General features: G+C 36.2%; 1 protein-coding gene across 1 annotated transcript in view; it reads right to left on the bottom strand.

The window, feature by feature from the left end:
* Positions 1–257: 257 nt before the first annotated feature.
* The window catches only part of BPNT2 (3'(2'), 5'-bisphosphate nucleotidase 2), a 33,388-nt gene continuing 19,948 nt past the window's right edge, over positions 258–13,697 (bottom strand). Inside the window, exons 4-5 of the mRNA XM_045181512.3 lie at positions 7,701–7,862; positions 258–6,213 (exon numbers count right to left, since the gene is read on the bottom strand). Of these exons, the coding sequence (XP_045037447.1) occupies positions 5,945–6,213; positions 7,701–7,862 (431 nt within the window). The 3' untranslated portion in view covers positions 258–5,944. The remainder of the gene's footprint in view (positions 6,214–7,700; positions 7,863–13,697) is intronic.

Here is a 13,697-nt window from a genome sequence, read left to right as displayed (position 1 = left end):
TTTGTGAACATGGTGAGAGAGAAGACAGAGAATCTCACGTAACTGAGTTCAAAAGTAGATACATTCATGGAGACAGAAAGCAGGTGTTACTGGGGGCTGGGGAAGCGTGTATTAGGAGTGACTGTTTAATGGTTACAGAGTTTGGGAGGACGAGCAGGTTCTTCAAATGGATAGCATGACAGTTGCACAACACTGTGACTGTATCTGATGCCCCCTGAAGTGTATACATAATTTAAAAAAAAGGATAAAAGCAGATGTGACACAGCATTTCAGACATGACCAATTTATTGAGAAAATTCAAATTTGTTTGGCAAAGTATATCCAAGGGCAGAGTTTGAGATAACTGTTTCATTGGAGGCAATCACATTTTCTAGAGCTAATTGGCTGAGAGGTAGTATCCAAAGCAACACTTTAAAAAGTAATTTAGTGTGTGTGGGGTGATAATCATATTTGCAGGGAAAATAAAACAAGCAACCAGCTTACAAAACTGAACCAAGAGAAATGCTAATGCTCTTGAAACCCTTTATTCAACTTAGTGCAACATACATTAAGCACCTAATTTATTCAAAACATTGGGCTACCAGGGTTGAAGTAGAACCATAAAATTCACCAAGGTACATAATCCCTGTCCTTTAACATGTACAATAGCACATCTATAAACGAGTGTGACAGGTGAGGAATAACAAAAAAAACAAGAACAAATGCTCTAAAAACAGGGAGAAGGGAAGAGTTCCACTTCCCGGAAGACACTGAAGTCTGAGGCTGGGACTCCCCGTCTCCCCGTCAATTTGGTGGTGTGGGTGAGGCAGCGCACAGCATGCCAAGCAAACTCTGGTGTCTAACTAAGCATGTCTTGGCAACAGGAAGTGGCCTAGCTCTCTATAGCTTTAAATGTGGGAAGGGGTAGGGGTGTTCAAAGATATTTTTACTTTAACCCTGTCATCATCGATAGCCCGTTATATGAAAGAGACTGACAAAAAGTGAGGGTGACTAAAAACAAAGTCTGAAGCGGCAGCAGCATAGACTGGAAACGCCACTTCATAGTTTTAGTGTAAATTCAACTCCTTGTGTATATGCATCTAGGAGCACAAGTAACACCGTGGAAGGAGGAAAAGCCACTGGCAGCACCACAGCTCATCACGGCAGAACGTGGTCTCTCCTGTTGGACTATGAAGCTAACTTTAGCTACTGCCAACAGTGGATGTGAGGGCAGATGAATGTGAAGTCCATAAATCCCATAAACATTCTCTTTAACTCAACATAGATGAAGAAGAGGGCTTCCCCTTAAAGAGAGAGATGAAGACTTTGTAGGCTGATTGACCTAATGGTGACTTGGTAATCTATATTTTCTATTTAAAAAAATACAGAATCTTTCTTGAATAATAATTTACTATGTGTATAACATACACCTCAAAGAGAATTTTAATGGAACATTATAATAGTCAAAGATCAGTTTCTGCTTTTGCAATTACACAAACTACCTTAATTATAATAGTTTGAGAACTGTTACAAACACAATATATAACGAGATGTTTTAATATTATTCACCATCCTTTACTTCTGAAAGTTTGGCTTATATTATTTTATCTCAAAGAAAAACTGTATTTCATTTTCCCACGCAATGAATTCACCACCAAACCTTAAAACTAAACAAAAGGAAAAGCTTCCCTGTAAGCCTTTACCAATGAGAAACTGCAATGAAAACAGCTGCCAGGCTTTGAGGAAATAAAAATCAACAACTTACATAACAAGCACCTCAAAACACAAAAGCAAAACCTCCTTTTGAAGTATGAAGTTTAATTCTTTTGCCCACATAGTAACTGGTAATCAGAACCCTCTCCCACCTAGAAACTGCTCTGGTTTGTTATGTAATACAACATACAGTATTTCTGAACATTAATAAATTATTGATATGGCACAATGAATAAATAGCTATTTTTTTAATACCGAAGTGACTCAGTACTAGGAAAACTGATAACAGCACACTAAAAGTGATTTAAAAGTAAAAACTTTAAAAATGTAATCTATTCTGATCTTATATTAAGTGAAATTAAAAACCAACGGATAAAGTATTATTTCAAACCTACATATCAAGATAGATGCCAGTTATAAAAATGTACTTTTGTTGTAAATGCTAGATTATGCAAAAATAATTTTATATCAGTTTTATTTAACTTTAATGAATTTTTCCCAACTCTAATGTTAAAAACATTTTAAAAGAACTTAAATTTTAATGGCAAAAAGTTCCTATTTTTCCCCATCTGTTAAAAAAAAGATTGTTTTCCCTTAACATACAATGCCCTATTGTTAAGGCACAACATTGTTGTAGGATAAAAATAAAACCATAGATTAGGTTTATTTTATGCAAGTTACAAAATAGACTTTTGTAGGCATATACTGAAAATAATCAAAATGAAAAATCATTGTTTCTATCCGGGAGCAATCAGCACATAACTAAGTAATTGCAGCTAGAATAACCCAAATAGTTTCCGTTTTTAACTTGCCAAAGATTGTATCCCTAAGGCCATTTTCAAGGTGTAATCTAGGAGACGCAAGCTGGGTATTCTTTTCTGAGGCATGGGAGTGCACTGCTGCTCTCCTTTATGCTCGGGCTATCAGGGATACCTGTCACCTTCAACGCCCGAGTGAAATCCAGTATTTGAATTAAATATCTGAGACAAGGGCGAGTTTCGGATCACAAGGGTCAGGGCAGATGTGTTGCTTTGCCTCCTCCTGAGCTGTTTTTCCTCTTTCCCACCCTTTTCTTAGTCTCTGACCCTCCCGCATTTCCTCTGCCCCAGTTTGCACAATATTGAAAGGGAGCACCCAGCAGAGTTTGCACAACTGTTACTTAAAACACATACACCAAAATGCTTATTTCATTATACAGCTATAAACAGTTTGCTTGAATATTAATTTAAATTTTTAAACAACCCTAAAATTGGGGAAAAGGGGACAATTGAATACCAAGGACAGATAGGACCTATCTTGTAGGTCCTTGTAATCTCAACTGAAATAAGGATTCAAGCATGAAAACTAAAAGAAAAAGCAAGTTTTCTCAAACAGGCTTATATACCCAACTCTTGTATTTTTTGCATTTCCATCCTTTGAAGGATGGGTTGGAAGAATTGCTTTGTAAAGACAGAAGCATTGGATTAGATTTAACAGCATAAAGCTCTGTGGTTTTGAAGTGATTTTACCTTACTTTTCCCCGGGAGTCTGAAAATGGTCAACTAGCATTCCGCCAGGATTAATCTATCAGTGGGAACTACTAGAGTCCCAGTTCTGCTGTAAGATTTCGGCAGCCAATTTTAAGAGAAATATGTTTGTGAAAGAATTCCTGGATAAGGTTTGGGGAAGAGTATATTGGTTAAGAAAGAAGAGCAGAAATAAAATGAGAACATTAGGGATCAACGAGATAGGGAACGAGGTAGGAATGAAGAGAAGAAAAATGGGACAGCTGATGGCTACTGAGGTTATCGATGTTGCTGCTTTTACTAATGTGATGTGTAAAACTCAATTTTAAGGGAAAATAACCCTCTAACTAAGGACAAAGATGAGGGAAAGGGAAGAACAGGAGTTGGGGAGATGAGGGTCACTAAAAGTAAACTCTAGTTATTTTGCTACATTTTAGAAATAATTTATGTAATCCTAGGAGACAATACATGCCTCACTTATGCATGAAGGTGTTTAGCTATGTGCTGGCAAATAATGTCTCACATAAATAAATATAAATACTGTTCTTTGTAGTTATATTAGTTCTGTGATGTACACTGACTTTCAGAAACAAAAAAATTTAAACAGACTTTCTATAAAAGCACTTGAAAATCATTAGTAACTAGACTATACCAATGATAAAAATAATGCATTTAACTGACAGACAGTATTTTAATTTCTGCACACAAGTCCTTCACAAAGTCATTATCTACATGCAATTAATAAAATTAAAAATAAAACCAAAGCAATCATATTTGCTAGTTTCCATATAATATTGGGAAAAAAAACCCAACTCCAATTAAAGAAATTCCATTTCCTACTCTGCTAGTCCTATTTCCCTAAATTTGACATATTACATTGATAAAAATGCTTTTATACTATAGAATTCTCAAAACACTGTGTTTTTGCTACGTCTCCTGAGAAAAAAGGATTTTCTCATCTCATTGCAAAGGAAAAAAATGAAGTCTTCAGTAATCTGTTCAAAATTCCTAAGACCTGTTTAAATATCAAATATTCCAACTACCAAAATTCTTGAATAAATTTTCACTGAATAAAAGCTTGCGTTGTGAGGCCTATCAGATTCGTGGCCAGTCGCCAGAGACTGGGTGGAAACATGTGCATCACGCTAAGTTCAATTTCCGACTGAGGAATTAAAGGGCTTTGGACAACAGTGTTATATGCAAACCTAAAACCGTATGCACATTCCACCAGGTGAGGTTGCTCATTCTTTGGTCAAGTTTACCTCCAAGACAGGAAATAAATGGAAACTTGCTTTAGGGGGGAAGGAAGAAAGGAAGGAAGGGGAAGGAGGGAGGGAAAGAAACTGTGAGAAATCCCCCTCCTTATCAGTGTTACGAAATACAAGGACATCGAAGTCACATGAAATCATGGTACTGTTTGCATCCATGAAGTTTCCAGATCTCACAATGAGAGAAATCAGACATCCCAACGGTAGTTTACAAAGCAAGGTTCTAATTAGTGACCGTGGACTTGCCACAACCGTTCTTCCAACCAGATCCCGCACACTGACTAGAAAAATAATGCTTCAAAAATTAACTTTAACCTTCATTATTTTAATCTGAAGGACAATTATAAAATAGCTCAAAAATTTACTACTTCGAGAGTTTGGTTAGGTTAGATCCATTTTTTAGTGGTAACAGCAACCATAACTCATTCTTGATAATGAGAGAATTTTTATATACAGACCTGGCAAAGTTTTTAAAAAATACTTAAAGCTTTTGAAAATAATGAAATCTAGCCCAATTCATGTAGTGTCAAATAACTTTCAATTAATAATAGAATTCTTTATATTTTTGTAGTGCCTTATAGCGTATTTTGGCCCTAATGAGAAAATGTATCAAAATGCTATGCTAAGCCTGAAATCTTAATCCAAAGCTTACAAGTAAAAGGCTAAAATACTGGCCAAGAAGGAAATGATGGAATCATGCACTGTCTATAGGGCAAGTGAAAATCAATAGCAAGATGTCAGAAAAGTTGAACCTATGGGTACAAACCTCTTGTTCATTGTAGAAACAAAACACACACACAAAGTACAACACAACTACCACACATCTCTATTCTCTACTAGCTGGGGAACCTGCTATTGAAATTTCCAAGAAAAAAACAATTTAAGCTTTTTCTATTTTAATCCATAAGAAATATTCAGGAACAGATAAATAGAGCATTTGTTGCATATTAATGAACATGTGGCTTCTTGTGCTTTCCATCTGAATTAGGGGTTAAAAACCCCAAATTACTTTATTTTCAATGAGATATAGTATAAAGTAATATTAAACATCTATATGCAATCAATTCTTTCTTCAGCCCAATTCTACATGAAAGTACTAACAGTGAAGATTCATGATGTTGTGTGAAAATGGTGACTCGTAACAATGTAGACTCAGTTACAGATTTTAATTCACAAATATATATGTATATGTACATATACATATACATGTCTGTCTGTATGTATGTATGTCTTGTGTGTGACAACTGTACGAAAATAGTCTCAAAAATAAAGACAATACTTGAGACACGAAGCAGTCCATCTTCCCTGATCTTGCATCCTATTACAGGGAAAAGAAGTCTCTGATGCTTCATAAATGCTTTAAAAAGTTTGGGATGGCCTTAACCATGCATAGTCTCCACTGATCCTTTGAAGCCTCCACCGTTTCCGGCTGACCATGTCAGCTCTGGAAGAGCTGTGATCTGTAATCAACGTTGCTTATTAATGTCCTGTCTTCTCTAGATCTGGGAGTTTTCTGACTAGAGCTTGGTGGTTCATTCTGATGCTAGCCAGGAGCCCTCCTTCAATGCCATCGGAACCGGTATAACTGATTTCTTCACCGCTCAGGGTAGTCATATGCCCCCCAAGGGCTTTTAAGATGGCATTGCCAGCACATATATCCCACTTTTTGATGTATGTCACATGAATATATAGATCAGCTTTTTCTTGACTCTTATCAGGCACATCCAAGAGAGCTAAAACTTTGTAACCTAAAAGATAAACACAGGAATCAAGTCATTGTGGGAAAGATTTAAAGGGTGTAGCTTAATTTTTTTAGTACATTGTTAAAAATAATAGCACAGGGTGTGCAGGAACTCTTTGTACTATCTTTGCAAATGCTGAGTCTAAAATTATTTTAAATAGGTATTTTTTTAAGTTAACAGCCCAGAAATTAAACCCAAATGAAAAAAATATATACAGTGTAAATAACTTTAGTTATTCTCAAGTATAACCAAATGTATGTCTACAATCTTTTAAATTTACATCTACTCTGTGGTTGTTTTCTATGAAGTAATACATTCAGTATGTATCATTTTCTATTGAATATTATACTGAAACTAAACACACAGAGGTTTCACCTGAAAATGTTGTAAGGCTGGATTTGAAAGAAGGAAATAAAAAATAACACTACTATCTTATGTCCTCTTTGTAACAAAGTAAGAGTTTAAAAATAAAATAATAAAACCATAGAAGAAACTAGATTTAGAACGTAGTTCATCCCATTCCTACTGAGTATTAGTTCTTAACCAACTGAGAACAACTGAGTCTGTTCTTAACCAACCTAACAGACTATTACAAAATGATAAAATCATATTGAGAAAGGCAATTATATGTGATCAGTAAAGTAAAACTACTAGGCCAGAAGTTAATAAGCATCATTTCCCCCTTATTATGGTGCTGAAAAGGCTCTCAAACACAAATGTTCCTGACCATTATTTGCTATTTATTTGTATTAAATCACTTTTATAATATTAAATCGTATTCCAAACAAGGGTGGGCAAACAGCCCATGAGCCACATCCACATTTATACAGACTTCAAGCTATGAATGATTTTTCCATTTTGAAAAAGTAGTTTAAAAAACAAAACAAAACAAAGACCTTATTACGTGGCTCACAAGGCCTAAAATATATACTATCTGGCCTTTTCTGAAAGGCTAAGACAAGCTAGCCCCTGATCTATAATATGGGCAATACAACAGTACAGAATATACATTAAGCTAGTTGGGTGGGCACTCGACTCTGGCTCATCCCAGACATGCAAGCCGAGAAGTTCACAGGTGTCAGAAGTCCTCCAGAGAGGAGCCATTGTAACGACACTTATGATGATTTCTGGCATCCTTCTCCCATATGAAGCGTCATAATGTACTTGGAGCTTTCTTTCTCTCTCTGATATTCCTAGAGTTAAACTAGTAGGAGGGTTATTTTTAAATCAGATCATATATTTAAAAAAAATTGAGAGTACATCACTGACAGGAACAGAAATCACTGCTGTGAAATCATCTGTTTCTACTGGGAGAGTGTTTCTTAACAAGAAGGCTAGTGTGACTGAAATCCCACTCTAGACACAGCCAAGCAGGAGACCATGTCTGCCTTGAAGTTTCTTCCCAAAGGCGTGGTAACGAAACCTTTCTCCTGACGGGAGCCTTGACCACACTGGGGACACTTTACAGGCATCACAGGGGAGGACAAACATACCAGCACCTCCAGCCGGGATAATTGTAGTCTGGTTTCCAAAAGTCTGAAGAGCAACCTGTTTGACCATTCCTGAATGGGAGCGAGACACAACGATCCGCGGGGTCTTCTCATTGTAGGCCGTGCGGGCTTTCACATTTGACCCACCATCTACCATTGCCCAAGCTGGAAAGCAAACAAAATCCATTAATAGCACTTGAGTTTTTAAAACTCAAAGTACCGAGAATGACTCAAAATTTTTTTTTCTTCCAGTTACTTGTATTTTTATTCCAAAACAGAAGTTTTACTTGTTTTCTGAGTAAAGACCAATATTGTATTGTTTATTGTATTAAGACAAAGCTTAAAAAGTCCATAAAACCCTGCCCAGCCAGAAATTAGTAACTACTAAATACCTGGCTTAAGAAGTCTTAGGCTCCAGAGCTCCCTGTGGGGTGGCGGCTGAGTCTTCACCGGACTGCACGGCAACTCAACTTCTCCCGGTACCTAATCCACCCTCCTGACCACCCTGCCCAGGCTGAATCCCAAGAGCACCGCTAGGAAACACTCTGCATGCTAATCTCCATCTCAAAGTCTGATTCCTGGAGAACCCGACCTGTGACGACCTATGACACAAGCACAACTAATTACCCTGAATAATTTAAATTTTTAAATTGTTGAAGAAGTTAGGTTTACATATCTGTTTTGTCAAACGGTATAAAAGAAAAAGTTCTAGATTTCAAAATAAAACAGAAGTTTTTAAGACGGTGGGGAGACCCCAGAGATGGCTTGAAATGTTTTTCTTGGTTTGGAAGTTTTCTTCATTGTCTACCCAACTATACAAGAAAACAAACTTGCTCAGAACGATCCCAATTAGACTGCTGTTCTAGCAGTTATTCACTGTGGGATAAAATATAGCCAACCATGGCTAGCAGTGAAAGCAGCTGCATTACTACATATTCCTGGCTGCAGAGAGAGAAAAATCAAAAAAATTAATGGCGTCTAGGTTTCTGAGTTCCTTAAGGACAACGACAGTCTCCCGGACTCTTCTCACACTTCTTTCTAAAAACCCCACATAGCAGCAAGGAGAGAAATATGCACAGCCTTAATCAGTATCCACAGGCAGGAGAGAGAAGACAGCTATCAACCAAAATTTCTGAGGAGGAAGGGGGTCAGCTGAGTAAGTGCCGCAGGTGACCCCAGTGTGGAGAACACACCAGGAGCTTCACGGAGGAGCCCAGAGGGCAGAGGATCTCAGTGGTGACAGGACAATTTCTTCGCAGGAGGAAAAGATCCCATCGAAAATCAGAACTTCTGGAAGCAGGCCCAAAACTTGGCAACGGTGCAATGAGAAGAAGAGGCTTGGAGAAGACATGGAACCAAACGTGATGTCTTAATAATAATGTACTGGATGATGTACAATATATTTTAGGGTGTCTCTCCAAAACGGAGACAATTTGGAAGCCAGTAAATGGAACTAAAGAGAAGGAAGGAGTTGAAAAAGATGGGATCAACCAAGAAAGGAAATGTGAAAACAAAAGACACCTGGTATTAAAGATAACGCCTTCTTCATGCTAACAAAAGACGGCTCCTAAACTGAGAGTCACCAGCCTCCACCGACTCCACAGAAGTTGGTCCAAATATGAAGAAGAAAAAAGTAAAACCACAATGTTCATTGAAAAGTATAAGAAAACACAAAAAATAAGGATTATGGGGTGGGTGGGTGTAAAGAGACTAAATGGTAGTGGAAAATATACAATAAAGATTAAAAAAGAAACAAAATAAAGGTTAAAACATTTCAGGCTACTTGAAAATTTCTACAAAGCTGAGGAAAACTACAACATCCCAACATAAATAAAAATAAACAAGCAACAAAAATAAAAAAGAGTGCTATGATACAAACAATCAACTCAAGAAAAAATGAACAAACAACACAAAGACATGAAATAGGAACTTATAACACAAGAAAGAAAATAAAGACAAAATCAATGAAGACTTAGCACTCAATTATAGAATATACGAAGGACAACAGACTTGTCCAAAAGCACAGCAAGCAACGAGACAAGCAAAAAGTGAAACAAAAAGTGAAACAAGTAAACAAGATAAAAGAAACCAGAGAAAGGGATAGATACAAAAGTCAGTGAAAGAGTCAACAAACATACATTAGGAGTCCCTGAAAAAGGAAAACAAAATAATGAAATAATAACTAGTCATTAAAATTATGATTCAAGAAAAGGTCCCTGAAATAAAAGAAGACCTAAATATTCACACTGAGAGACATACTATGTGGACATCTGTCCAGATGCAAACTCTGAAGCTGAAATATATCATAGCTCTATTATTAGACTTTAAAGATAAAGTTCTTTGGCACTCCAGGCAAAAAGATCAAGCCCCTTACAAAATCAGATTATCAGCCTTTTTACCAACAAGAATTAACACGTGCCCAAAATTATCACAGCAGTCCAACAGTTTCTATGTTAACCAAAAAAAAAAAAAAAAAAAAAAAAAAAAAAAAAAAAAAAAAAAAAAAAAAAAAAAAAAGGGCATGGGATGGATGCACTGAATAAACTTAACTGTGAATTGTAGAGGAAACCAAAGATAGGAAAAAGGCGGGAAAATACAGATGTGTAAATGTTATGTCATAGTTGAATGGTGAGAGTCAAAAGATACCACTTAAATCTGAAGAGTTAAGTAACACAGTAGACAGATAAACATCAAAAAAGACAAGACTGACTAAAACGGAATGCTGGTCAAGGAGGAGGCTAAAATAAGCTGACTTAATTTTTGCTTATAGGAGAAAACCAACAGATGCTACCTAAAGAAAAGGACCACATAATGGTATACAAGGTCTGTCCAGAAGGTGTTCAGCCATGTACTATGAAAAATGGAGACAGTTATTGAAGATACAAGACACAAGAAACATTGTACAAAAGACAATGATGCCTCAGTCCCTTCCAAAGCAGGCACCTTGGGACCTCACACTGTTCTCCCAGCATCTCTTCCACTGTTCAAAACACTCTGCAAAATCCTTTGCTGGAATTACCATGAGCTGCCCCGTGGTATTTTTCTCAATCTCACCAGTAGTCTGAAACCTCTTCCCTTTCAAAGGTGATCTCAGTTTTGGGAAAAGCTAGAAGTCGAAGGGCACCAAATCCGAGATGTTGTGGGGCTGAGTCACCTGGGTGATTTAAAGTTTCACCAAAAACTCTGCACAAGATGTGATGCATGAGCCAGAGCGTTGTCATGATGAAGCTGCCAGTCACCAGTTGCCCATAGCTGCGGCCATTTTCATTGTATGACATCTCTACACTCATTGCATCATCCCCAAAAGCCTTCTGAATCATCAGAAGTTTCTGCAAATGTTCAAGTTTAATGCAAAATCTGATGCAGATTTGCTCTACTGGCTCAGTAATTTTGAATGTGACGGCCACACAGTACACATGCTCGGTCAGCAGTGTCTACCACCCCCCAGTGATTAGCACAGTGAAGTCATCATTATTTATGCAAGTGCATTTCAGTCCACTTTTCTTGGCTGACAAGTTACACTGAAGAGGCACAAACCATTCTTATATTAACAATGGCTGGACTTTTTCCAGATGTGTATTAAGGTGTTAGTATAAGTGAACAACAACAAAAATTTAACTTAAGAAATAATAACTCTAGTTTGAATTGCACTGAATATATAAAAGTCCATGAGATCGTAAAGATATATAAAAAAAGGAGAAAGCCTGCTCTTTCCCCTGCCCCAAAATAATATTTGTTCTCACTGGAGATAGTTTCTACCCTAATTTCTTAATTGAAAACTAGTACAGGAAAAGAGTTAAACATTTATCTTGTAAGAACAACATTTCAAGATAAACAAAATCACTTCTGTTGATGGAGGAATTTCCCTTATAGAAGAATTCTAGCCAGTATAAGTAGGGGAAAAAAGGCAATTATAAAGTCCCATTTTACATCTTTAATGGATCATAAAACTACTATATAAAAAGTTTAATAGAAATCTTGATTTTTCAATGATGCCAAAATCTCTCCAGATTACCCTGCTGGTAGCAAGAGAATTAAAATAATTTTATAACAGAAATTTCATCATGACCACTGTAACTATTTTTAGCATTATCAATGATGATATATGTCATGTAATATTAAGCAGTAGGAAATACACAGAGATTATCTACAATGTATTCTTGACAAAAATGCTTAACCTTAATTCAATTAAGGCCCCAGAACTAATTTGCACTTTATAAGAAAAAGAAGATGTAAAATGACATAAGTTAAATGACACCCTGAAGAAAGAGAACAATCCAAAAGGTAGGGCATTCTGTAAAACTTGACCTGGTCTTCTCAGAGAATCAGTGTGATGGGGGAAGGGAGCTGGCAGTTATTGGTCCAGATAAGAGAATGTAACACAGAAACCTAACAACCAAAGGAAATGCTTGTCACTTGACTGGATCTTGGTTTGAAGCAATCAGCTGTAAAATTATCTTTGGAACCACTGGGAGAAATGTGAATATTGGATCAACTTAGGAATAATTTTTAATTTTATTATTATATAAATAGCTTGGTCCTTGCATAGAAACATACCCTTTTTTAGAGATACATACTAAAGTATATCAGGGTAAAATGTCAAGATCCCTGTAATTTTCTTTAAAGTACAAAGGCCAAAAAAAAAAAAGTAAATATTTAAGCCCTGGCTGGATGGCTCAGTTGTTTGGAGCATTATCCGATTCACCAAAAAAGGCTGTGGGTTTGACTCTGGTCAGGGCACATACCAAGGCCATGGGTTCAATCCCTGGTCAGGGCGAATATGGGAGGCAACTGATCAATGTTTCCCTTTCACACCAATGTTTCTTTCTCATGCTCTCTCCCCACTTCTCTTTAAAGAAACCAGTAAAACAACAATAACAAAAACCCATATTCTTGAGTGAAGATTAAAATAAAAAGCAAATATATAAAAATATTACCAACTGTTACATCTAGAAGAAGTAGTACAGCAGTCCCTCTTATTGCCCAGGACACATCCCAAGGCCCTCACTGGATGCTTGAAACCGCAGGTAGTGGATAACCTTTTTTATACTGTTTTTTCCTAGACACACGTAACTAAGTTAAGTTTATAAATTAGGAACAACAAGAGATTTACAATGGTAACTAACAATAAAATAGAACAACTAAAACAGTATACAATAATAAAAGTTATGTGAAAATAGTTCTCTCTGGCAAGGGAGAAGGCTGCTAAACGACTAACAGGTGGGGAGCATATGCAGTGTGGACAAAAGGGTGACTCACATCCTGGCTGCAACAAAGCAGAACGACAAGAGATTTCATCACACTACTCAGAAGGGAGAACAATTTAAAAGTTACAAATTTTTGGAATTTTCCATTTAATATTTTTGGCTTGTGATTAATCTTGTAACTGAACCACAGAAAAGGAAACTGAGATGAGGGGAGACTACTGTATATAAAAATTTATTATAATTTTATGTTTGAAGTTATTTATAATAGAAGTTTAAAAAGAGAAATGAGAGGAAAAAACAAAATCCTTTAAATTTATTTTAGAAATGATCCAAAAATTTTTTACTAAGAAGTGAATTTACATTGCTGTACCTCTAGAGGTCAGTATTGTGTAAGAGAATAAAGACAGCATTATCTCAGTGTGTAGACAGTACCAGAATAATTTTAGATAAGAATTGCAAGTTTAATATTTTAAAAAATATATTTCATGTTACATAAAGTCAATACATTCAGTCATAACAGTTACTACAAAACATTTTCAATTACCTTAAAAAATACAGGAGATACTTAAATAAATATTAATGATGGATGATGAGCTAGCTAATAGTGGTAAGGTAAAACAACTATCAGAATGCGTTTATTCTCTCTGTAAGATATGCTAAAAAAAAAAGTCCAGCAGAAAAGAAAAAGTAGTTGGTACTTTGCTCAACAAACTTCAGACATTATAACTTCTTTTAATAGCTACAAATTGAGTGGATATACTATGACACTTATTATAATACTTCATTACAATAA

This window comes from Desmodus rotundus, chromosome 8 (assembly GCF_022682495.2).
Source record: "Desmodus rotundus isolate HL8 chromosome 8, HLdesRot8A.1, whole genome shotgun sequence".
NCBI classification, from domain to species: Eukaryota; Metazoa; Chordata; class Mammalia; order Chiroptera; family Phyllostomidae; genus Desmodus; species Desmodus rotundus.
Note: the sequence above shows the minus strand (reverse complement) of the source record. Positions and strands in the feature narration are given on the sequence as shown.